This window comes from Hyla sarda, chromosome 6 (assembly GCF_029499605.1).
Source record: "Hyla sarda isolate aHylSar1 chromosome 6, aHylSar1.hap1, whole genome shotgun sequence".
Classification (NCBI taxonomy): Eukaryota; Metazoa; Chordata; class Amphibia; order Anura; family Hylidae; genus Hyla; species Hyla sarda.
Genome location: NC_079194.1, coordinates 280,987,285 through 281,014,613, shown reverse-complemented (window position 1 = coordinate 281,014,613; position 27,329 = coordinate 280,987,285). Strand labels below are relative to the sequence as shown.

Here is a 27,329-nt window from a genome sequence, read left to right as displayed (position 1 = left end):
GACCCCACTATTCATGTCTATGGGAGAAGGCGTGACGGCTGTGTACTAGCTCCAAGCTTCCAGAATGCCGCAGTGCCAGCCAAGAGATCGCATGGGTCCCAGCTGCCAGGCCCCCCGCAATCAGACATCTTATCCCCTATATAGGGGATAAAATGTTTAGGGGTGGAGTACCCTTTTAAAGGGTTAAAGGGGTACTTTTTTCTTTTAAATCAACTGGTGGCAGAACGTTAAACATATTGGTAAATTACTTTTATTAAAAAAATCTTAATCCTTCCTGTACTTATTAGCTGCTGAATACTACAGAGGAAATTCTTTTGTTTTTGGAATGCTCTCTGATGACATCACGAGCACAGTTCTCTCTGCTGAGGTCATTATAATAATAATAACACTTTATATATTGTTGTCCTTAGTGGGATTTGAACCCGAGTCCCCAGCACTGCAAGGCAGCAGTGCTAACCACTGAGCCACCATGCTGCCCTTAGCATACATCTGCTATGCATGGTTGCTAAAAATGGACAGAGATGTCAGCAGAGAGCACTGTGCTCGTGATGTCATCAGTGTTCCAAAAAGAAAGGAATTTCCTCTGTAGCATTCAGCAGCTAATAAGTACTGGAAGGATTAAGATTTTTTAATAGAAGTAATTTACAAATATGTTTTTAACTTTCTGCCACCAGTTGATTTAAAAGAAAAAAGGTTTTCACCGGATTACCCCTTTAAGGGAACAAAATTACATTTAGATGGGGTAGATTTTTTTTTTAGGAATCACAAGAATATTCATAAGTACATATACGCGTGCGGTTTACAGAGAACCGTTCAGACGTAGTAGATGTTCGCACTGCAGAAATGATTACAGTGGTCCCTCAACATACGATGGTAATCCGTTCCAAACGGACCATCGTATGTTGAGGGATCCGTACAATGTAAAGTATAGGACAGTGGTCTACAACCTGCGGACCTGCAGATGGTGCAAAACTACAACACCCAGCATGCCCGGACAGCCGTTGGCTGTCCGGGCATGCTGGGTGTTGTAGTTTTGCAACATCTGGAGGTCCGCAGGTTGAAGACCACTGGTATAGGAAGTTGTACTCACCTGTCCCTGCCGCTCCTGACCGTCACCGCTGCCCGGGATGTCGCCGTCCATCGATGTTGCCACATCCCCGAGGTGCCCCCGACGTTCCGGCAAGGCCTCTGCTTCCCCGGCATCCGCGCTCTCCGTCGCCGCCATCACGTTGTTACGCACGCCGCTCCTATTGGATGACGGGACGACGTGCGCAGCGACGTGATGACGATGGAGAGCGCCGACGATGCAGGGGATCCCGAAGAGGACGCGCCGGAGCCCCGAGGACAGGTAAGAGACATCAGCGGAGCTCACGGGGCACCGTAAACGGCTATCCGGTGGTAGCTGAAGCAGTCAGCGCTGCCGGATAGCCGCTTATGCGATGACCCAGACATAAAAAAGTATCGTATGTTGATGCTGCCTTCAACATGCGATGGCCTCTGAGAGGTCATTGTATGCTGAAATTATCGTATGTCGGGGCCATCGTAGGTCGAAGGGTCACTGTACATTTTTCCACACAGGACTGCGGGGAAGTGAATGGAAACTCTTCATACACCTTCTTTCTCACCCGTGTCTTTTCTAGTTACGTTTTATTCTTGGCGTTGGCACGCCCTGCCACAGTACATACTGTAAACCACTGTGTTGGAGAAGACATTTTCTGAGAGGAATAAAGGCGCCATTCCAAGCGGCCTCAAAATACCCGCTAACCGGCGTCAGCCGGTCGTGACGTCACTGCCCCGCCTATCTTCCTCCATGCATAGGAATGTGGGTGTGTCTAATCAGAAGGGGGCGCGGCGTCCCGTCACGGCAGTGCGGGTATGTGGTGGTGACGTTGCGTGTGCGGTACCGCCGGTCCCCTTCCTTGTCACGCTGTATGATTCACACTGGTGCGGAAGCAGAGGACACGCTGTGGACTCTGTCCTGTCATGTGACGCTGGTTGTCATCTCTATGAGCGCTCCTCTCCGGGGACGGGGTGAGTAGTATGGTTCCGTGCGAGTCCTGTCACTTGCAGTGGGTGGTGTAACGCGGGCTACGGGATCACTTCCTGCATATAGACCTATTCATGTCCTAGGCAGGAAACGTATGTATTGTGTGTACAGGGTCTGGCTGTGACATGATGACAACCTCTGGCTGGAGGTGCAGTGCCACGAATGTCACGTTATACGGCGCTGCCCACAGGATACATTGAGTAATGGCTGTGACGTGTTCATTGGCTGCAACTTGAAAAGTTATGGAAAACTGGGAAAACTTTCCTGAGAATTTGCAGGGATGTCCTGTACAGCAGTGTTTCCAGTGTGTTTCCAGCCTTTGGCTGCGCGGGCATGCTGGGAGTTGTAGTTTTCCAACAGCTGGAGACACACACTTTGGAAAGCACTGCTGTCAATCTATATACGCTCCATCCTGTGTATATATATCCATCCTCCTCCAGTCTATATACTTTCCAACCAGCTGTATTCTCCATCCTGTACCCCCCCCCCCCGCAGCTGTATTCTCCATCCTGTCCCCCCCCCGCAGCTGTGTTCTCCATCCTGTCCCCCCCCCGCAGCTGTATTCTCCATCCTGTCCCCCCCCCCCCCGCAGCTGTATTCTCCATCCTGTCCCCCCCCCCCGCAGCTGTATTCTCCATCCTGTACCCCCCCCCCGCAGCTGTATTCTCCATCCTGTACCCCCCCCCCCCCGCAGCTGTATTCTCCATCCTGTACCCCCCCCCCCCCCCCCGCAGCTGTATTCTCCATCCTGTCCCCCCCCCCCCGCAGCTGTATTCTCCATCCTGTCCCCCCCCGCAGCTGTATTCTCCATCCTGTCCCCCCCCCCCCCGCAGCTGTATTCTCCATCCTGTCCCCCCCCCCCGCAGCTGTATTCTCCATCCTGTCCCCCCCCCCGCATCTGTATTCTCCATCCTGTCCCCCCCCCCCCGCATCTGTATTCTCCATCCTGTCCCCCCCCCCCGCAGCTTTATTCTCCATCCTGTGTCCCCCCCCCGCAGCTGTATTCTCCGTCCTGTCCCCCCCGCAGCTGTATTCTCCATCCTGTGCCCCCCCCCCGCAGCTGTGTTCTCCAACCTGTGCCCCCCCACAGCTGTATTCTCCAACCTGTGCCCCCCACAGCTGTATTCTCCATCCTGTCCCCCCCTCCCGCAGCTGTATTCTCCAACCTGTGCCCCCCCCAGCTGTATTCTCCATCCTGTGCCCCCCACAGCTGTATTCTCCATCCTATGTCCCCCACATCTGTATTCTCCAACCTGTGCCCCCCCCCCACAGCGGTATTCTCCAACCTGTGCCCCCCCCCACAGCGGTATTCTCCAACCTGTGCCCCCCCCCCCACAGCGGTGTTCTCTAACCTGTGCCCCCCCCCCCACAGCTGTGTTCTCCAACCTGTGCCCCCCTCACAGCGGTGTTCTCCAACCTGTGCCCCCCCCCACAGCGGTGTTCTCCAACCTGTGCCCCCCCCCCCCACAGCGGTGTTCTCCAACCTGTGCCCCCCCCCCCCACAGCGGTGTTCTCCAACCTGTGCCCCCCCCACAGCGGTGTTCTCCAACCTGTGCCCCCCCCACAGCGGTGTTCTCCAACCTGTGCCCCCCCCCACAGCGGTGTTCTCCAACCTGTGCCCCCCCCCCCCCACAGCGGTATTCTCCAACCTGTGCCCCCCCCCCACAGCTGTATTCTCCAACCTGTGCCCCCCCACAGCTGTATTCTCCAACCTGTGCCCCCCCCCCACAGCTGTATTCTCCAACCTGTGCCCCCCCACCACAGCTGTATTCTCCAACCTGTGCCCCCCCACAGCTGTATTCTCCAACCTGTGCCCCCCCACCACAGCTGTATTCTCCAACCTGTGCCCCCCCACCACAGCTGTATTCTCCAACCTGTGCCCCCCCCCCACAGCTGTATTCTCCAACCTGTGCCCCCCCCACAGCTGTATTCTCCAACCTGTGCCCCCCCCACAGCTGTATTCTCCAACCTGTGCCCCCCCCACAGCTGTATTCTCCAACCTGTGTCCCCCCCACAGCTGTATTCTCCAACCTGTGTCCCCCCCACAGCTGTATTCTCCAACCTGTGCCCCCCCACAGCTGTATTCTCCAACCTGTGCCCCCCCAACTGTATTCGCCAACCTGTGCTGCCTCCAGCTGTATACTCCAACCTGTGCCCCCCAACATAAACCCCCCGATAATAGTGCAACACTGATAAAAAGCAAAACAAATGTACTTTCCTCTGCTGTTATCCATGTTCCATGCTAGGCCTTTAGCCTCTTATGGCCGGTCCCATTTTTTTGTGCCGTTTCTTTTGATATTATAGCTGTCTATGGGGCTATTAAAGGGATACTCCGGTGAAAACCTTTTTTCTTTTAAATCAACTGGTGGCAGAAAGTTAAACATATTTGTAAATTACTTCTATTAAAAAATCTTAATCCTTCCACTACTTATTAGCTGCTGAATGCTACAGAGGAAATTCCTTTCTTTTTGGAACACTGATGACATCATGAGCACAGTGCTCTCTGCTGACATCTCTGTCCATTTTAGCAACCATGCATAGCAGATGTATGCTAAGGGCAGCATGGTGGCTCAGTGGTTAGCACTGCTGCTTTGCAGTGCTGGGGCCTTGGGTTCAAATCCCACTAAGGACAACAATAAATAAAGAGTTATTATTATTATGATAACGTCAGCAGAGAGAACTGTGCTTGTGATGTCATCAGTGAGCATTCCAAAAAGAAAAGAATTTCCTCTGTAGTTTTAAGCAGCTAATAAGTATAGGAAGGATTAAGATTTTTTAATAGAAGTAATTTACAAATATGTTTAACTTTCTGTCACCAGTTGATTTAAAAGAAAAAAGGTTTTCACCAGAGTACCCCTTTAAGACATCTGAACAGGTACCCATAACTGTCGGCAGAACATTCTCAGTGGATAGGAGGAATAAGCAATTTCCAAACTCTTTTGGGGGGCCTATCTCTCCAAGAACATATAATTCCACCAGTGGAAATCCTTCCTGTCCAGGCATTCTTATTCCCAACATCACTTTATTTAGTAGCCTGCCATACACATTAGACCGTCAGCCAGTCTTGCTGCGGGAGTCCATACATATTTGTATCTTGCTTAAAGGAAATATATCGGGGGGGGGGGGGGGGGGACTTATCACCCTATCCAGAGGATAGGGGATAAGTTTCAGATTATGGAGGATCCGACCACATGGGTCCCCGGCTCTCCCTGGTAGCGGAATGTTATGACCCCCACATGAAGCAGGGCCGCCACGCCCTGTCCATATATCTCTGTTGGCGAGCCGTTCGGCTAGCTCTGGCAATCCCATAGAAATATATGAAGGGGGTGTGGTGGCCCCTGGTTCACGTGGGGGTCGTGACTTGCCACTCACAGGGAGGGCCGGTGCCCCATGCAAGAGATTGTGGGGGTCCCATCGCTCTGACCCTCTGCAATCTAAAACTTATCCCCTATCCTTTGGATAGGAAATAAGCTTTTACCCTCGATACTTCTCCTTTAACTAAATATTGTTCAAGGTCCCAGCCACCACAGGTGCCCAGGTGTTTTTTGAGGCCTGGTTCACACTACGGAATTTTGGAAATTCCAGAGCAGCAGAGTCCCATTTCTGGCAATGGGATTCCACTGCACAGTGAACACTACGGAATTCCACTGCTGAAATTCTGCCACTAAAGGAATGGGCTTGTCCATTCCTTGGGCGGAATATGCTCCACAGACATTGCTGTCAATGGGGACGGCAATGTCCATGCTGCCACACTCAGAATCTCGGATTTTGTACGGCCGAAAGTGTGAACCCGGCTTTATGTGTCCAGAGCTCTCTGTATTAAGAAGTCTACCAGCCCCTGTTCTCAACTGTGACTGATATCTGGAGCTCGATTGACCACTCAAGCTATCCGTCATAGCGGAGAGCAGCGTCTGGAAACACTTTCAATACAGAGAGCTCTAGGCACCTAATAATACCAGTCCCCTGGGCACTTGCGGCAACCGGGCCCTTCAGCCAAGTTTGTGATATGTCACCACTGTCCCCCTGTATTAGCACCAAAATCCTGTCCCCTCTATAGTGCATGTAGCCTGGCTATTTACACCATACAGTACTTTAACCACACAGATCTGTTACTGCCATTTGATCAGGTGGGTGGTTTTATGCTACTAAATTAGCATTATGCTAATGAGTTGTTCAGATAGGTACACCCTTAAAAATGCAATTTATGCCATGTTTTTGCTATCTCTGCTAGGCCTTTTGTGCTATTTACAGTTATCACTGCTGACTTGTAATTGGACTTTGGTTAAGAAATACCACAATCTATTATAATCCAGCCTCTGGAATTCTTATTGCAACTACAGACTGACTGTACTGATAAAGTTACCGCACTCAGGAGAGCCCTTTTACCTCTTTATGATGAGAGCCCTTAACCCCAATTGCGGGGGGCAATCCACCCCACTAGACCACCAGGGATGGTTAAAGGGTCCCCTTAGACCCCACTGTTAGCTTTAAAGGGTTCGATCTAAAGGGTTAATAGCTGGCAGCGGTGATCGTCGCATGCCAGCTATTAGCGGCAGCCCTCAGCTTCTGAAATCAGCTGGGGGCCGCCGGGTATGGAGCGGTCTCGATTCAGGAGCCCACTCCTTACACCCTGAGCGCTGGCGTAGTAAAATCAAAGGGGTAGTCGGTCCGGCCCTATTTTCCCAAAGCAGGGCTAAATGCATGAAAATTCAACTACCCGGTGCCCAAAACTGCATGTCACGGGCATTGGGCGATAGCATTTCCACATCCCTGCATCAGTTGCGTTGAGATCCAAGCTTCCCCTATGCCAGATATGTGTGATCCCAGCCATGGACTTGTGAGATGCATGTTTGGGAGAGAAGGGGTTAATCAATATCTATGTCCCTCAAAAATTGGGCCATTGCCAAATATAACTTATCCTCTTCATAAAGGCTCTTGAAAGGCTAAGTCAACAGAATATTAAATGGCTCTAGGATTTATTTTTTATGGCTTTAAAACATTAATGGTGTTGTCCTGTGAAAAACATTATTTAACCGATATGCCAGGACTGCAGAATAAAACTTAAAAACTTCTACTCCCCTCACTCACAGCTTCCGGTATTGGTGTTAAAGGAGTACTCTGGTGGAAAACATTGTTTTTTAATGTAATGGTGCCAGAAAGTTAAACAGATTTGTAAATTACTTCTGTTAAAAAAATCTTTATCCTTCAAGTACTTTTTAGCAGCTGTGTGCTACAGAGAAAATGATGTTCTTTTTTTAATTTCTTTTTTTGTGTTGTCCACAGTGCTCTCTGCTGACACCTGATATCCGTATTAGGAACTGTTCAGAGCAGGAGAAAATCCCCATAGCAAACCTATGCGGCTCTGGAAAGTTCCAGATACAGGCATCAGGTGTCAGCAGAGAGCACTGTGGACAAGACAGAAAAGAAATTAAAAAAATAACACAATTTTCTCTGTAGCATACAGCTGCTAAAAAGTACAGGAAGAGTAATGTTTTTGTTTTTATTAAAAACAAAACTGTTTAACTTTCTGGCACCTGTTGACTTATGAAGACCTATAAAAAAAGGTTTTCCACCGGAGTACCCCTTTAAAGGGGTATTCCAGGCCAAAACTTTTTTTATATATATCAACTGGCTCCGGAAAGTTAAACAGATTTGTAAATTACTTCTATTAAAAAATCTTAATCCTTCCAATAGTTATTAGCTTCTGAAGTTGAGTTGTTTTCTGTCTAACTGCTCTCTTATGACTCACGTCCCGGGAGCTGTGCAGTTCCTATGGGGATATTCTCCCATCATGCACAGCTCCCGGGACGTGACATCATCATTCAGCAGTTAGACAGAAAACTTCAGAAGCTAATAACTATTGGAAGGATTAAGATTTTTTAATAGAAGTAATTTACAAATCTGTTTAACTTTCCGGAGCCAGTTGTTATATATATAAAAAAAAAGGTTTTGCCTGGAATACCCCTTTAAGTCTCAGCATTTCAAGGAGCTGGAGATGCCATGTCACATCCCCAATTAGCCAAGTCAGTGAGTGGTGATGTGTCGCACTGTTGAAGTACTGCAGTGGCTGAGACTGGAGGCTGGGAGTGAGGTGAGTAGAAGCTTTTTATTTATTATTATTTTTTTTTTTTTTAAAGCTTCATTATGCGGTCTGGGCACATAGGTTAAATAGAATTTTTCATGGGGCAACCCCTTTAACTGTGTCAGTGAACTAAACCAAAAACTAAACTATAAAAAAACAAAAAAAAGTCAAGTGATAAATTATACAAACCTCTAATTGTGCCAATAACAAGCCATCATACAGCTACAACAGTAGAGAGAAAAAAGTTATGGCTCTTGGAATGCATCAGTGAAAAAAAAAAAGTCACGATCCTAAAGTTCCAACATGTACAGCTACCTTTTAAGGATTAAACCTTAGGCTGCATTCACATCACGATTTCTCCATCCAACCTGAGTACACGATTTTTATAACTTAAAATCGTATGAAATCGTATATAAAGTCTGATCCATTGACCTCCATAAAAAAATCGGATCCATTACACACATCCGATTTGATCCGCATCTGATTTCACACTATTTTTGTTCGGGTCTGAAATCGGGGTTGACCACGATTTCAGACCTGAACAAAAATCGTGTGAAATCGGATGCGGATGCGGATCAAATCGGATGTGTGCAATGGATCCGATTTTTTTAATGGAGGTCAATGGATCCGACTTTATATACGATTTCATACGATTTTAAGGTTTAAAAATCGTGTACTCAGGTTGGATGGAGAAATTGGAGAAATCGTGATGTGAATGCAGCCTTATTAGCGCAAAGTATTCTTAAAAAAAACAAAAAAACAAGCAATACGTATTTACATGTATGTACTGTTGAAAAAAAAGACAAATGTCCCCTAAATTCAACCAAGGGACTAATTGAGAGGGTTATGGGTGATTTTAGAATTTAGAATGTTTCACCTCTGTTGATCCAGAGTAAGCTATGACACCTACAAGGTATAAGCCATTGTTCCCCAAATAGGAATTTCCCACCTGGTACCGAGTAGCAGTCTGACTGGATCAATATTCAAAACAAGAATTCTGTATGTTTGTATAAGTACACTTTTATTTATTTTAGTAGGTCTTTTTGCCCTGGGGTTGGGGAGGCAGCTTATTACCGTATTTTTCGCCTTATAAGACGCGCTTTTTCTTCCCCAAATCTGGGGGGGGGGAAGTTGGTGCGTCTTATACGGCGAATACCTGCGGCCATCAACGGCCGGGACCCGCGGCTAATACAGGACATCACCGATCGCGGTGATGCCCTGTATTAACCCTTCACACACGGCGATCAAAGCTGACCGCCGCGTCTGAAGGGAAAGTGGCACTAACCCGGCTGCTCAGTTGGGCTGTTTGGGACCGCCACGGTGAAATCGCGGCGTCCCGAACAGCTTACAGGACATCGGGAGGGACCTTACCTGCCTCCTCGGTGTCTGCTCCGTGCCGGGATCCCCTGCATGGCCGGCGCTCTCCTTCGACGTCATCACGTCATCCAATAGGAGCGGCGTGCGTAGCGACGTGATGACGGTGACGGAGAGTGTGGATCCCGGGGAAGAAGATGTCCGAAGCATCGGGGACGCGGCGACAGCGATGGAGCGACATCCAGGGCAGCGGTGACGGGTCCGGAGCGGCGGGGACACGTGAGTATTACCTCCTATACCAGTGGTCTTCAACCTGCGGACCTCCAGATGTTGCAAAACTACAACTCCCAGCATGCCCGGACAGCCGTTGGCTGTCCGGGCATGCTGGGAGTTGTAGTTTTGCAACATCTGGAGGTCCGCAGGTTGAAGATCACTGTTGGGTTCAGAATCTTTTTTTTTTTTTGCTAGATTTTGGACCTTTAAAATAGGGTGCGTCTTATAGGGCGAAAAATAGGGTATTTATGTGGGAGGAATCAGTAAACCAGTGAATCTATTAAAGTTGCTGAAAAAATAAATATATAAGGGAAGAAATACTAAAGACCGACTTGTGTAGTTTGAATAGAAATGTGACAGAATTCTGAGGAATCCAGGTGTTAATCTAAAAGACATTGTATGTGTCCTGGAGGTAAAAGTAACTCTCTCTCTGCACTGTAATAACCTGTTCATGTTTGTCAGGTTCCACAACTCGCCCAGCAATCAGCCAATCCTGTCCTCAGTCTAGCAGAAGTGAAAGCACTTTTCACGTCCTGGATTATAATCCCTATTTTATCTGTCACTTCGATGGAACTGTGTAACCGAAAAAGACTTTCCTCAAGGGCTCAAAATAGAATAATATAATATAGATAGGGTAGGGGGTTTATTATTCACTAAAAGAGCAACTAAAACAACAACCTACAGGTGTGGAAGACCACACAACAAAATGGTGAATATACCCCAGTTGGAAGTAATTTATGATATGTATAAAAATGATTTTATGATATGTATAAAAATGATTTTATTGAAATATACAACTCCCAGCATGCATGTACAGCCATTGACTGTCTGGGCATGCTGGGAGTTATAGTTTTTCAACAGCTGGAGGCACACTGATAGGGAAACATTGATGTATGGGGTGTATAGTGTGTCTGTGTATTGTATGTGATGTGTGACATCGCATACAGTACTGTACAGTTCTTTAAATACCTTCAGGGGGGACAGAATGTCCTCCATTATTGCTGCTATCTGCCTGTTGGTTGTTATTGCTTATTGTTAGCACCATACTGGGTGACCCAGGTAATATCCTTTTTTTGGGTTGCATGTTCAGGTCCTTGCCCACTTCACTTGCACGGTAATTTTTGCACTTGTTGTAACTCACTTGAGTGTTGTGCTTTACTTATTTTTTTCTGCCTTGGTTATTAATTAATAATTTTATCATATATATTTGTTTGTCCTCACTGGCCGTTGCGTGGTATTTAATTCCACAAGTATTGCACATTTTGTTTGCGCATATCCTGCACGACGCCCTCCCCCCCCTTTTTCCCTTACCTTATGCATGCAACCCCTGTAGATATTAATTTATTTATAACCATTAATTGCACCTCACTATTAGCACCGTGACTTCCCAAGAAACTTTTTTATCTCTTCACCTATTCTATTGGCATACAGGTTTTCTCACCCCAGTATCCACCCTATATTTTATTCTTTTATATATATATGTATATATATATAATATATATATATATATATATATATATATATATATATATATATATTCTTTATTTTTATACTACCCTTTATGAATTGATTCTGTGATTTCAGATATCCATATATGTATTTTTTAAACTATATATTTCAATAAAATCATTTTTATACATGATCATACTTGTCATAAGTTACTTCCAACTGTGGTATATTCACCATTTTGTTGTGTGGTCTTCCACACCTGTAGGTTGTTGTTCGATGGAACTGTGTAGCAATACCACACATAAACTGTGGACACGAGTGGCGCTGCTATGTTTTTTTTAAAGGGTACCTCTCATCAAAAAAAACTTTTGATATATTATAGATTAATGTATGCAGAATAACTTTACAATTGCATGTTATTAAAAAATATGCTTCTTTCTATTTAATTTTCCACTTTGAAGAAATGACCACTAGGGGTCTCCCTACCAGTCCTGGCAGCAAGCATTTCAGACTCATGCTGGAGTCCTAAACACTACGAGCTGCCAGTCTGCTTTGTTTGCAAAGGAGAACACTCAGAGCTGCCAGCCTGCTTTGTTCACAGCCTGTTTGGCTGTGAACAAAGCAGGCTGGCAGCTCTGAGTGTTTAGGACTCCAGCATGAGTCAGAAATGCTTGCTGACAGGACTGATCGGGAAAAATACAATAGAAAGAAGCATATTTTTCATTAACATGCTATTGGAAAGTTATTCAACATTCATTAATCTAAAATATATCAAAAGTTTTTTTGATGAGAGGTACCCTTTAATAATTCATAACTTCTTTGATCTGGTATATGCAGGAATCTGGAATAAAACTCAGATAGTTGAGAATTTATCATCCGTGCTGCCAAAATGAGGTGAAACATCCGGGCCAAAATGAGATGAAACATCCGGGCCAAAATGAGATGAAACATCCGGGCCAAAATGAGGTGAAACATCCGGACCAAAATGGAGATGCAATGTAACAAAAATATATTTTATTAAAATTATTAACATGCGACACATTTTCATAGTGAAAGCCGGGACCCGCCTCTAATAGCGCGCAGCACTGATCGCGGTGCCGCGCGCTATTAACCCTTTAGCCGCGCGCTCAAAGCTGAGCCACGCGGCTAAAAGTGAAAGTAAAAAGTGCCGGTTAGCTCAGGGAGCTGTTCGGGATCGCCGCGGTATAATCGCGGCATCCCGAACAGCTGTCGCACAGGAGGAGGTCTCTTACCTTCCTTCCTGCAGTCCGATCGCCGATAGAATGCTTCAAGCCTGAGATCCAGGCTTGAGCATTCAATCGCTGAAAACACTGATTGATCCATTCCTATGGAGATGAATCAATCAGTGTTAAAGATCAGTTAATGCAATGTTATAGCCCCCCCTATAGGAGCTATAATATTGCATTAAAAAAGTGTAAAAAAAAATCATTAACCCTTTCAATTATCCCTTCCCCTAATAAAAGTTTGAATCACCCGGCATTTCCAAGAATAAAAAAAACACAGTGTAAATAAAAATAAACATATGTGGTATCGCCACGTGCGGAAATGTCCGAATTATAAAAATATACCGCTTTTTAAACCGCACGTTTAATGGCGTACGCGCAAAAAAATTCCAAAGTCCAAAATAGCGCATTTTTGATCACTTTTTATACCACAAAAAAGTGAATAAAAAGTGATCAAAAATGTGATCAGAACAAAAATGGTACCGATAAAAACTTCAGATAACGGCGCAAAAAATGAGCTCTCATAGCGCCCTGAACACAGAAAATAAAAAAAAGTTATAGGGGTCAGAAGATGACAATTTTAAACGTATACATTTTCCTGCATGTATTCATGATTTTTTTCTGAAGTGATACAAAATCAAACCTATATAAGTAGGGTATCATTTTAACCGTATGGACCTACAGAATAAAGATATGGTATCATTTTTCCCGAAAAATGTACTGCGTAAAAACGGAAGCCCCCCAAATCTTACAAAATAGTGTTTTTTCATCAATTTTGTCGCACATTGATTTTTTTTCCCGTTTCACCGTAGATATTTGGGTAAAATGACTAATGTCATTACAAAGTAGAATTAGTGACGCAAAAAATAAGCCATCATATAGAATTTTAGGTGAAAATTTTAAAGAGTTATGATTTTTTAAAGTTAAGGAGGAAAAATTGAAAATGGAAAAAGCCCGGGTCCATAAGGGGTTAAAGGAGTACTCCGGTGGAAAATGTTTATTTATTTATTTTTTTAATTAACTGGTGCCAGAAAGTTAAACAGATTTGTAAATTACTTGTATTAAAAAAAATTTTTATGCTTCCAGTACTTATTAGCTGCTGGATGCTACAGAAGAAATTCTTTTCTTTTTGGAACACAGAGCTTTCTGCTGACATCACGAGCACAGTGCTCTCTGTTGACATCTCTGTCCATTTTAAGAACTGTCCAGAGTAGAAGAAAATCCCCATAGCAAACATATGCTGCTCTTGGGCAGTTCGTAAAATGGACAGAAAAATTAGCAGAGAGCACTGTGCTTGTGATGTCAGCAGAGAGCTCTGTGTTCCAAAAAGAAAATAAATTCCTCTCTAGTATTCAGCAGCTAATAAGTACTGGAAGGATTAAGATTTTTTAATAGAAGTAATTTACAGATCTGTTAAACTTTCTGGCACCAGTTGATCTAAAAGAAAAAAAAAAAAAACGGAGTACCCCTTTAACCCCTTACCCCCTTAAGGACCAGGCAGGCCATTTTACACCTTAAGGACCAGAGCGTTTTTTTGCAAATCTGACCACTGTCACTTTAAACATGAATAACTCTGGAATGCTTTTAGTTATCATTCTGATTCCGAGATTGTTTTTTCGTGACATACTCTACTTTTACTTAGTGGTAACATTTTATGGTAACTTGCATCCTTTCTTGGTGGAAAAATCCCCAAATTTGATGAAAAAAATGAAAATTTTGCATTTTTCTAACTTTGAAGCTCTCTGCTTGTAAGGAAAATGGATAGTCAAAATAAAATGTTTTTGGGTTCACATATACAATATGTCTACTTTATGTTTGCATCATAAAATTTATGAGTTTTTACTTTTGGAAGACACCAGAGGGCTTCAAAGTTCAGCAGCAATTTTGAAACTTACACAAAATTTTCAAACTCACTATTTTTCAGGGACCAGTTCAGTTTTGAAGTGGATTTGAAGGATCTTCATATTAGAAATACCCCATAAAAGACCCCATTATAAAAACTACACCCACCAAAGTATTCAAAATGACATTCAGTAAGTGTATTAACCCTTTAGGTGTTTCACAGGAATAGCAGAAAAGTGAAGGAGAAAATTCTAAATCTTCATTTTTTACACTCGCATGTTCTTGTAGACCCAATTTTTGAATTTTTACAAGGAGTAAAAGGAGAAAATGTATACTTATATTTGTAGCCCAATTTCTCTCGAGTAAGGACATAACTCATATGTCCATGTAAAGTGTTCGGCGGGCTCAGAAGGGAAGGAGCGACAAATGGTTTTTGGGGGGGCATGTCACCTTTAGGAAGCCCCTATGGTGCCAGGACAGCAAAAAAAAAAAAAAACACATGGCATACCATTTTGGAAACTAGACCCCTCGGGGAATGTAACAAGGGGTAATGTGAACCTTAATTGGTTTCCCAAAATTTTTACATTTTTAAAAAGGGTAATAGCAGAAAATACCCCCCCAAAATTTGAAGCCCAATTTCTCCCGAAAACGCCCTATATGGGGGTGAAAAGTGCTCTGCTGGCGCACTACAGGTCTCAGAAGAGAAGGAGTCACATTTGGCTTTTTGAAAGCAAATTGTGCTCTGGGGGCATGTCGCATTTAGGAAACCCTTATGGTGTAAGAACAGCAAAAAAAAAAAAAAAACACATGGCATACTATTTTGGAATTTTTTTTTTTACCTAAAATGCTTGTTTTCCCAAAAATTTAACATTTTTAAAAAAGGGTAAAAGCAGAAAATACCCCCCAAAATTTGTAACACAATTTCTCCCGAGTATGGCGATACCCCATATGTGACCCTAAACTGTTGCCTTGAAATATGACAGGGCTCCAAAGTGAGAGAGGTATTCTACACCAGTGATTTCCAAACAGGGTGCCTCCAGCTGTTGTAAAACTCCCAGCATGCCTAGACAGTCAGTGGCTGTCTGGTAATACTGGGAGTAGTTGTTTTGCAACAGCTGGAGGCTGCGTTTTGGAAACAGTGGCGTACCAGACGTTTTCATTTTTATTGGGGAGGAGAGGGGGGCTGTATAGGAGTATGTGTATATGTAGTGTTTTTTACTTTTTATTTTATTTTGTGTTAGTGTAGTGTAGTGTTTTTAGGGTACAGTCGCACGGGCAGGGGTTCACAGTAGTTTCTCGCTGGCAGTTTGAGCTGCAGAAAATTTGCTCAAACTTGCAGCCGTATACTTACTGTAAACCTCCGCCCATGTGAGTACGGTGCATGCTGGGAGTTGTAGTTTGCAACAGCTGTAGGCACACCGGTCGTGAAACACTGAGTTAGGTGAAAAAAATATCTGATTTTCACAACTAGTGTGCCTTCAGCTGTTGCAAAACTACAACTCTCAGCAGTCACCGATAGCCAACGGGCTTGCTGGGAGTTGTCGTTATGCAACCAGCAGATGCACCACTACAACTCCCAGCATACAACATCTGAAGGTACACTTTTCCATAGAAAAAATGTGCCTCCAGCTGTTGCAAAACTATAAGTCCCAGCATGCCTATAAGGGAATGCTGAGAGTTGTGGTGGTCTGCCTCCTGCTGTTACATAACTACAGCTCCCAGCATGCCCTTTTTGCAACAGCAAAAGCAGAAGGCTCTCACTCACCTCCTACTGCTACAAGCCGCCGCTTCAGGTCAGTCCCTCGCCGCCGCCGCTCATGGGTTCCCGATCCCAACAGGGACGCCGTGGATCGGGGTCCCCAGCTGCCGGGGTCCACTTCCCGCTCACGTCCTCCGGAAGAGGGGCGGAGCAGGTTGCGGGAGTGACACCTGCAGCAGGTGCCCTGATTGGTCGGCCGGTAAATCGGCCGACGAATCAGGGCGATCGTGAGGTGGCACCAGTGCCACCTCACCCCTGCTGGCTATGTCTGTTCGGGGCCGTCAGAGACCCGATTGACCCGGAATCCGCCGCAGATCGCTGGGCTGAATTGTCCAGCGATCTGCGGCCATCGCCGACATGGGGGGTCAACATGACCCCCCTGGGCGATATGCCGCGATGCCTGCTGAACAATTTTAGCAGGCATCCGGCTCCGGTCCCCAACCGGCTAGCGGTGGGGACTGGATTTCCCACGGGCGTATGGATACGCCCTGCGTCCTTAAGGACTCAGGATGCAGGGCGTATTAATAAAAAAAAAAAATATATATATATATATATATATATATATATATATATATATATATATTACTTTGCCATTGTATTGCTATTAGAGATGAGTGAACTTACAGTAAATTCGATTCGTCATGAACTTCTCGGCTCGGCAGTTGATGGCTTTTCCTGCATAAATTAGTTCAGCTTTCAGGTGCTCTGGTGGGCTGGAAAAGGTGGATACAGTCCTAGGAGACTCTTTCTGAGGGTCTGAAGAAGCGTGATATGCACACACAACAGCTGTAACCCAGTCTTTCACTGATGAGCGGAGTCCTACAGACATTGTCCGAGCACCATGTAACTGCACCGTCGAAATTAAAGAATATTGCACAGATCCTGGTGAGTGACGTCCCTGCTTTTTCTTGTGACTGCATTTCCGAGATTGCCACTGTCTTTAGGGACTTGGAACCACTCAGGTTTTTTGTGCTTGCCAGCACGAATATAGGAACTGTTTTACCCAGCCTTGGAAAATTGGTATTGCTACGCAGCATTGTTAGACAGATACCAGAAGAGGTGGTAGTGGTGCCGGCTTTTTGTTCTCTTTGTGTTATATTTTGAACTTTACTAACTTTACAGCCCCTGTAGCACAGTCAAATAAAAAAAAAAATCTTGAATACTCCTTTAATCCAATAAAGCACCTCTGGGATGTGGTGGCATGGGAGATTGGTATCATGTATGTGCAGGCAACATATTTACAGCAACTGCGTGATGCCATATGGACCAAAATCCTGGAATATTTCCAGCACCTTGTAGAAAGTAAGCCATGAAGAAAGAAGGCTCAAGGGGGGCAACCTGGTAGTAGCAATGTGTACCTAATAAAGGGACCATTGAGTGTGTGGGTGCGTATACTATACAAACAATAGACTGTGATTTGCAGCAATGTTCACACACAGAAAAAGAAGTTTATGGTCAGTGAATGCCATTAACCATGTTGTCCGAATGGCACATAATAAAATCACTGACCTTGTGAATCACTGACCATCTGAATTCCCAGTTGTAAAAGAATGTGTCCTATAAAGTTGTCAGCAATAGATTTAATGGCCATATTGAAATTATTCTTGAGGTATCTGCGAATTCTGGCCTTTTTTTTTTTTAAATAAAATCTACTTCTCCCTAATTTATCATAGTTTTGCACCTCCTAAAGAAAATTATAGGTCTAAAACAGTCATTCTTTATACCAGTTACTGTAAAACTACTGTAGTTGTAGTTTCTTTTAAATATCCACTGTCCTAGCAAGCCAGAAGAAGTTTGTTCTCAAGGTGTTGTCTCCCGGCTCCGTGTCACATGAGTAAGACAAACTCTCAATGCGTGTCTCAATCACTTGACACAGAGGCAGGAAAAGGAGCGCACAACAGCTCAGACTTCTCCCTGCTCGTTCTGATCAGAGGTCTGAACACTCACTAGGACATTTCAAAATGTTTCCAAATGACAGGTACTCTTTAATGTTTAGGACAAGCGGGGCGCTGTGCACAGAGGACAAGCGGGGCGCTGTGCACAGAGGACAAGCGGGGCGCTGTGCACAGAGGACAAGCGGGGCGCTGTGCACAGAGGACAAGCGGGGCGCCGTGCACAGAGGACAAGCGGGGCGCCGTGCACAGAGGACAAGCGGGGCGCCGTGCACAGAGGACAAGCGGGGCGCCGTGCACAGAGGACAAGCGGGGCGCCGTGCACAGAGGACAAGCGGGGCGCCGTGCACAGAGGACAAGCGGGGCGCCGTGCACAGAGGACAAGCGGGGCGCCGTGCACTGAGGACAAGCGGGGCGCCGTGCACTGAGGACAAGCGGGGCGCCGTGCACTGAGGCTCTGTGACACGCTCCTGATTCACACATCAGGATGATTGACAAGCCAGGAGCCTGCACGGAACCCTGCTTGTCCTGCCCTCACTTCCTGTTTTTTGTCTCCTCATAGATAGCTGCAGGGACAGCATTTTATCACCCAAAAATATATATAAAAAAAAAAAAATCCATGCTTATTACAAATATACATATAATAGTATTATCTTCATTATATCAAAAGTTTTTGTTAAAGATAGGTACACTTTAATTCATGACACTGAGCTATGCTGAAAAGACAAAATATTTTTGAAGTGTCTAGGACTTCACTGTAACTTTTAACATAACTTTAAAGTAGTAGTAAATTTAGAAAAAAACATCCCCTATCCGCAGGACCACTTGGACCCCAATGTTTTGTTACTTGCCAGGCAGAGGTCTATTGGGTAATGTAATGCCATGGACATATTTAGTGTGTACACGGAGAACTTATTCCTGTGTACACACTAAACATAGCTAGAGATGAGCGAACTTACAGTAAATTCGATTCGTCACGAACTTCTCGGCTCGGCAATTGATGACTTATCCTGCGTAAAATGAGTTCACCCTTCAGGTGCTCCGGTGGGCTGGAAAAGGTGGATACATTCCTAGGAAAGAGTCTCCTAGGACTGTATCCACCTTTTCCAGCCCACCGGAGCACCTGAAAGCTGAACTAATTTATGCAGGAAAATCATCAACTGCCGAGCCGAGAAGTTCGTGACGAATCGCATTTACTGTAAGTTCGCTCATCTCTAAACATAGCTAAACATAAATAACAAATATGATGTCGAAGTAGACTTACATTGATAGGCACAACCCCCATCATTTGTAGATGTGGGAAGTTTCACGTGGCACTAGAGTCTGAAATTTCATAGGAACTTGTGCTACTATAGAAAACATAGCCAACAGGCCGCATATCTGATATCTGCTGATGACTAATTCCGTCTTTTTGCAATAAGTGAATCACATAGTTTGGGAGCAGCCCAAAAGTGTGCTTCTTAGAATATATTCAGAGGTATGAGGATGGATAAAGTCACTTTACCTACTCTAAGCTGCTCTGCCGCAATCTACAATCAAAACATTGCTGTAAATAGTCCCCTGTGGGGACTTAACTCCTAGAGGACACAAGGTGTAAATTTACGCCCTTGCCATCTGGGGCTCAACACTTCAGGACATGAAGTATGTATGCCCTGGAGCGTTAAGTAAGTATTAAAGGGGTACACCAGCAAAAAACATCTTATCCGCGCTGCTGGAGACCTCCGCGATCTCTGGCGCAGCACCCCAGTCATCCAGGCACAGAGTGAACTCCGCTCCATTCATGTCTATGGGAGGAGGCATGACGGTTACGTACTAGCCGTCACGCCCCCTCCCATAGACATGAATGGAGCTCCAAGCTTCCATGTTCCAGACCCCACCGCTGCCAGCCCAGAGATCGCAGGCGTCCCCAGCGGCGGGGGTCCCCAGCAACGGGACTCCCGCGATCAGACATCTTATCCCCTATCCTTTGAATAGGGGATGAGATGTTTTTCGCTGTAGTACCCCTTTAAGCAAGAGCTGTGCTTGCCTCATATGATGTGAGGACCTCACTGTTAATGATGGGCAGCTGCGATCCTGCCGTTGCCATTATTAACCCTTTAGATGCTGTGATAAATGCCAATCATGGCATCTAAAGTGAAAGTTAGACATGCTCCGTAGACTGTATCCCCTCAACTGTAACAGTAAAGCGCAGATCACACGCTCTTGAACAGTAAATGCAATCTAGTGATTGCTTGGAAAAGTTCCCTATAGGGACTTAAAAAAGTGTAAAATAAAAAGTTTGTAAAATTATATAAAAATCCATCCTAATAAACAAACAAAAAAAGCCCCCTTATTTTCCCATTTTACAGCCCTGTATATGGAAAAAATAAAGTTACAAAGTTTTTACTATAAAATGCACTGCATAACAAAAAATAAGTTGGGAAATTGCGTTTCTCTTTTCAATTTGCTCTGACAAATATAATTTTTTGTTGCGCCATATATTTTATGTTAAAATGAAACTTGTCATTACAAAGTACAGTTGGTCGCGCAAAATATACGCCCTTATTTATATTGGTCTGTGGATGGAAAAGTAAAAGCGTTATGGCTCTAAAAAAAAGGAGAAAAAACTAAAATGAAAACTTGGCTGTGTCCTTTAGGGGGTTAAGCTTTACCTCATGCATCAACAACACCAGGATATAGCTGGCAGACCAATGGAATGGAATTGAATATTGCATTTCTATCATAAATTGTGGTAAGAGAAGGCTTCTGTGTAAATACGAGTATTGCATTGATGCAGCTGCTCAAAAATTACTGAATCTCCTCTTCTCCGTATGTAGATAGATGCATACATGTGTGGGTGTGTAGATGAGAGCTACAGAAGGGGAATCGCGAAATGTCACTGTCCGATTAGGCTACTGTCTGATTTATACTGTTTGTTTTGGCTATTCATAATCCTCGTTTGTGGACGCGTTAAAGAGAAAACTGGAGAACCCAAAGACTGGGAAGAACATCCCAACGTCTGTATAAATGTTGATGTTGCCATTAATCAGCTTCAGACTCCGCAGCCCAGTACTGCAAGGGAACAGTGCAGTCCCTGGAGTCACCCAGGTGGTGGAATTAGCGACTGTTTATGCACTGTATGATTTTATTTCATTCTGTGCTTTATGGAAGTCCATGTGTGTTTGCCTTGTAGGCAGAATACCAGAGTGTATGGGTGTGAGCATTGACAAAGCAAACAGAGCGAGACATTGCAAACTCATGAGAAATAAAGAGCTGGACGAGCTGCTCTTTATTTTAGTAACTTGCATTTGACAAATCTGGAAGCTCGATTATCTACATTAACCCCTTAAGGACCACAGGTTTTTTAATTTTTGCACTTTCGTATTTTCCACCTCCCCTTCTACAAATCATAACTCTTAGAATTTTGCACCTACAGACCCATATGAGGGCTTGTTTTTTTTTGTGCCACCAATTGTACTTTGTAATGACATCAATCATTTTCACCAAATAATTTACAGCAAAACCAGAAAAAAAATATTTATGGGGCTAAATTGAATAAATATTTTTTATTATTACATTATTTTATTTAAAAACAGGAAATGTTTTTTTTTGTTTTTTTTTTTTTTAGCCCCCATAGGGGGCTATAACATGCAATCTTTTGATTTGCATACACTGTTCAAAGCTTGCAGCAATAGAACACCATTCTGACAACGAGGAGTAAGGGAAGTACCCTTCCGCTGTCCTCTAAGATGTTCAAGACGCCACGATTTCACAGCGGCGGTCCCGATCAGCCCAGTGAGCTAACCGGCAACTGTTTACTCCCGTTTTAGACGCCGCGATCAACTTTGATGACGGCGTCTAAAGGGTTAATCCAGGACATCAGCCCGATCGGCGATGTGCAGTATTAGCCACGGGTCCCGGTTGCTGACAGCAACCGGTACCCACCAGGTATGAAGCTTGCTCAGCTCCTAAGCGTACTTCACATAACAGGAGCCGGCCACGGATGTAAATATACGTCCGTGGTCGTTAAGGGTTCGTTCACGTGAGCGGATATTTCTACCAGTAACTTAAGTGGGTCAGCAGAAAATCCGCAATAGTGGAGATTTGCAATGGTAGCAAAATCTTCATGAAATCCACCCATGTGAATGAACCCTAAGTGTAGGTTGATGTTCCTGGAGGGATCCGCCAAATGGAAAATAATTTAGGAAAACTAGAAGAATGGTCAGAACTCTGGTAACTGAAATTCAGTGTGGATAAGTGCAAGATAATGCACATGGGGCATAAAAACCCTCGGGCAGAATATAGAATATGTGACTCAGTCCTGACCTCAGTATCTGAGGAAAGGGATTTAGGACTAATTATTTCAGAAGACTTAAAGGTAGGAAGACAATGTAATAGAGCAGTAGGAAATGCTAGCAGAATGCTTGGGTGTTTAGGGAGAGGTATAAGCAGTAGAAAGAGAGAAGTGCTCATGCTGCTGTACAGAACACTGGTGAGACCTCACTTGGAGTATTGTGCGCAGTACTGGAGGCCGTATCTCCAGAAGGATATAGATACTCTAGAGAGAGGTCAGAGAAGATACAAAACTAGCACATGGATTGCAGGACAAAACTTACCAGGAAAGGTTAAATGACCTTAACATGTATAGAAGAAAGAAAGAAGAGACAGAGGGGATATCATAGAGACTTTTAAATACATAAAGGGAATCAACACGGTAAAGGAGGAGAGCATATTTAACCCCTTAAGGACCGGGGTTTTTTCCGTTTTTGCATTTTAGTTTTTTGCTCCTTGCCTTTAAAAAATCATAACTCTTTCAATTTTGCACCTAAAAATCCATATGATGGCTTATTTTTTGCGCCACCAATTCTACTTTGTAGTGACGTCAGTCATTTTGCCCAAAAATCTACGGTGAAACGGGAAAAAAAATCATTGTGCGACAAAATTGAAAAAAAACCCGCTGTTTTGTAACACTTGGGGGCTTCCGTTTCTACGTAGTACATTTTTCGGTAAAAATGACACCTGATATTTATTCTGTAGGTCCATACGATTAAAATGATACCCTACTTATATAGGTTTGATTTTGTCGGACTTCTGGAAAAAATCATAACTACATGCAGGAAAATTAATATGTTTAAAATTGTCATCTTCTGACCCCTATAACTTTTTTATTTTTCGGTGTATGGGGCGGTATGAGGGCTCATTTTTTGCGCCGTGATCTGAAGTTTTTAACGGTACCATTTTTGCATTGATAGGACTTATTGATGGCTTTTTATTCATTTTTAAATTATATAAAAAGTGACCAAAAATGCACTATTTTGGACTTTTTGCGCGTACGCCATTGACCGAGCGGTTTAATTAATGATATATTTTTATAATTCGGACATTTCCGCACGCGGTGATACCATATATGTTTGTTTTTATTTACACTGTGTTTTTTTTTTTTTATTGGAAAAGGGGGGTGATTCAAACTTTTAATAGGGGAGCAGTTAAATGATCTTTATTCACTTTTTTTTTCCACTTTTTTTTTGCAGTGTTATAGCTCCCATAGGGACCTATAACACTGCACACACTGATCTCTTATACTGATCATTGTTATCCCATAGGGACCTATAACACTGCACACACTGATCTCCTATGCTGATCACTGGTTTCTCATTAGAAACCAGTGATCAACGATTCTGCCGCATGAATGCTCAGGCCTGGATCTCAGGCACTGAGCAGTCATTCGGCGATCGGACAGCGAGGAGGCAGGAAGGGGCCCTCCCGCTGTCCTGTCAGCTGTTCGGGATGCCGCGATTAGCCGCGGCTATCCCGAACAGCCCGACTGGACTAGCCGGGAACTTTCACTTTTAGCCGCGCGGCTCAGCTCTGAGCGTGCGGCTAAAGGGTTAATAGCGCGCGGCGCCGCGATCGGCGCTGCGCGCTATTAGAGGCGGGTCCCGGCTTCACTATGACGCCGGGCCCGCCGTGATATGACGCGGGGTTACTGTGTAACCCCACGTTATATCAAAAGAGCAGGACCAAGGACGTACCGGTACGTCCTTGGTCCTTAAGGGGTTAAAAAAAGAAAAACTACCACAAGAGGACATAGTTTTAAATTAGAGGGGCAAAGGTTTCTGCAGTAATATGAGAGAGTAGTGGATACATGGAATAGCCTTCCTGCAGAAGTGGTCGCTGCAAATACAGTGAAGGAGTTTAAACCTACATGGGATAGGCATAAGGCTATCCTTCATATAAAATAGGGCCAGGGCCTATTCATAGGATTCAGATTATTGGGCAGACTAGATGGGTCAAATGGTTCTTATCTGCGAACACATTCTATGTTTCTATGTATGTTCAGCGGTTGCTCCACTTACCTGTGTCTATGCCTCTCTCATAAAGATAAATGGAGGGGGCGTGTTTGTACCTGCAGTGTGCGAAACGTCACACACAGCAGCTCAGCCGCGGCCGAGTCAGGGCCCCCTACAGGAGATCCCAGCGGTCAGATCCCCCCCCCCCCCCCAATCAGACATTTATTCCCTATCCCCGGGATCCATTTCATAGCACTGGACATACAAATAACAGGTTGTCTGTCTACTAGAAAATGGGCACTTCTCTTAATCTAACACTAGAGGGTGCACAAGGATAAGTAATTTAATATATCTTTAATACGCTATCATTGTGTTTGCACCATACGGTAACATGTCTGCTGCAGAAACCCACACTGTTGTGATCATGTACTCTTCTCATCCTGTTCTAATTGCTCAAAATTCTAAGCCCATTTATGGCTAATATGGTTGAACTATTGTATTTATAAAACATTTACTGCTGTTATACTGACCGGTACATCCATTTGTATATATAGTATATAGCTTGTTAAATTGCCATAACATTATTTAACATTATTGTTAAAAAGTATAAATAAATACTAGATAAGCCCCCAGTGTATTGCAACGCTGAGGCGATGTAAAAAAAAAAATAATAATAATCCTTCCACTGGGACTTCGGATTCAGCCCTGTGAGAAATCAAAGCAAAGTATGAAATTAAAATTGTTTTCTGCTATTGATATCGTTTGGGACTCCTGGGACCAAGTCCACCTGCAGTAAGCACCTACCTGAACTTTTTTAGTGCTGCCCGAATCTCTCTTGAAACTATATATATATAAATAAAGGTTTATTTGTGCCCCAAATAAGATAAATTCAGGAAGGAAGAAAAACAGTCCAATAACGGTCATACCCCATAGGAGAAGAGCATCAGGAATAAAGTACAAAAACAATCACCTCCTTTTAAGGGTTACTGTCAATAAAATAAATTAAATAGATTTGATACACAGACACCATTAAAAGTTGTGATCACTCAGGATATAACAATTAGAAAATAGAATCTGATTAGAAATAAATAACGTTTCAGTACCTACCTCTAACCAGGGAAAAAAATCCAGATGATACATTCCCCTTTAAAGTGTTACTTTTATGTAAAAACTTTTTGACATGTCAAACTAGATGATCACTAGAACAAGTGCGAAGAAGCACTCGGCTAAACACTTCTCACCCTGTCTCTCTCCTTGCTGCAGGAGATGGAGACCAGGGAACAGACGCGCTTAGCTTAGCGCCACTTTTTTTTTTTTAAGAAACAGTGAGAGAGATCAAACCCAAGTGGGTATGTAGTGTCCCCCCAATACTGCTAAGAAAAACGCACCTAACTTGTATCTGATGTTTAGGGATAGCAGCTTCACCACAATTATTCCTTTTAATAACTTTGGGGCATAAGTTTACTTTGTAATTTATGTTTAGACCTACCGTATATACTCTAATATAAGCCGAGGCCCCTAATTTCACCCCCAAAACCCAGGAAAAGTTATTGACTTGACTATAAGCCTAGGGTGGGAAATACATCATTCCCCCCCCCCCATGTCATCATCCAGACCCCCGTCATTAACACCCCCATCGTCATCCCCCCCCTTCCCCCTTCATCATCACTGCCTGTCATCATCCCCCCCCCCCCCTTCATCACCGCCTGTCAATCCAGTGGTCTTCAACCTGCGGACCTCCAGATGTTGCAAAACTACAACTCCCAACATGCTGGGAGTTGTAGTTTTGAAACATCTGGAGGTCCGCAGGTTGAAGACCACTGCAGCCTTCGTCATCATCCAGACCCCCCCCCCCCCTCTTTAGTTTTCTACTCACCTCCCCTCGGTGGGAAGGAAGGGTGAGCTGGTCCAGGCCATCTATGCTGCAGGGACCGTCCGGTGGGGAGGGTTAGTCGTTCGGGCTGTCCATTTTCACCGAGAGGCCCTCTTCTCCGAGCCGGCCCCGGACTAGTGACGTTGCCTTGACGACGACGCACAGGGACGTTCAAGGCAACGTCACTAGTCCGGGGCCGGAGCGGAGAAGAGGGCCTCTTGGTGAAAATGGACAGCCCGGAACGGCTAACCCTCCCCACCGGACGGTCCCTGCAGCATAGATGGCCCGGACCAGTTCACCCTTCCTTCCCACCGAGGGGAGGTGAGTAGAAAACTAAAGGGGGGGGGGGGTCTGGATGATGACGAAGGCCGCAGTGGTCTTCAACCTGCGGACCTCCAGATGTTTCAAAACTACAACTCCCAGCAAGTGCAAGCTCTGTTTTCTTTGCCAATTTTTTTATTGTACAATTGACGCTTGTCACAATGTATGTTAATCCTTTGTTGTGTTGCTATAGGTCCATTATGCTGCTCTGAAACAGACACTTGTTGTGGATGCCTGTCTGCAGAAGCCCACCACAATGTGGAAGACTCTTATACTATTATGGACTGTGAACCTGTGCCTATCTGACAGCAGGATTAAGATATTGGGAGAGAATGGAGACCACCTTCAGAAGGATTCAGAGATGAGGAATGAGAAGGAATGCAGACAAACCTGCAGGGACAGCCTTACCACAAGTAAGTGTTCACACTATTAGATCTCTAGATTGTTGTCACAACTCGTTCATTATTTCAGACTTTGTTACGGCACCTTGTTCTTAAAGGGGTACTCCGGTGGAAAACTTTATTTTTTTTTTTTTTTAACTCAACTGGTGCCAGAAAGTTAAACAGATTTGTATATTACTTCTATTTAAAATTCTTAATCCTTCCAGTACTTATTAGTGGCTGTATACTACAGAGGAAAGTCTTTTTTGGATTTCTTTTCTGTCACGACCACAGTGCTCTCTGCTGACACCTCTGTCCATGTCAGGAACTGTCCAGAGCAGGAGAAAATCCCCATAGCAAACATATGCTGCTCTGGACAGTTCCTAAAATGGACAGAGGTGTCAGTAGGGAGCACTGTAGTCGTGACAGAAAAGAAATCCAAAAAGAATAGAATTTCCTAGTATACATCCGCTAATAAGTACTGGGAGGATTAAGAATTTTTTACAGAAGTAATTTACAAATCTGTTTAACTTTCTGTTCCACCGGAGTACCCTTTTAATGTTTGTTCTCCTTGACTGATAAGT

General features: G+C 44.3%; 1 protein-coding gene across 1 annotated transcript in view; it reads left to right on the top strand.

Moving 5' to 3' along the window:
- Window positions 1-1,432: 1,432 nt before the first annotated feature.
- Window positions 1,433-27,329, top strand: part of C6H11orf24 (chromosome 6 C11orf24 homolog) — a 37,354-nt gene continuing 11,457 nt past the window's right edge. The window contains exons 1-2 of the mRNA XM_056527500.1: window positions 1,433-2,031; window positions 26,559-26,778. Coding sequence (XP_056383475.1) covers window positions 26,622-26,778 — 157 coding nt within the window. The 5' untranslated portion in view covers window positions 1,433-2,031; window positions 26,559-26,621. The remainder of the gene's footprint in view (window positions 2,032-26,558; window positions 26,779-27,329) is intronic.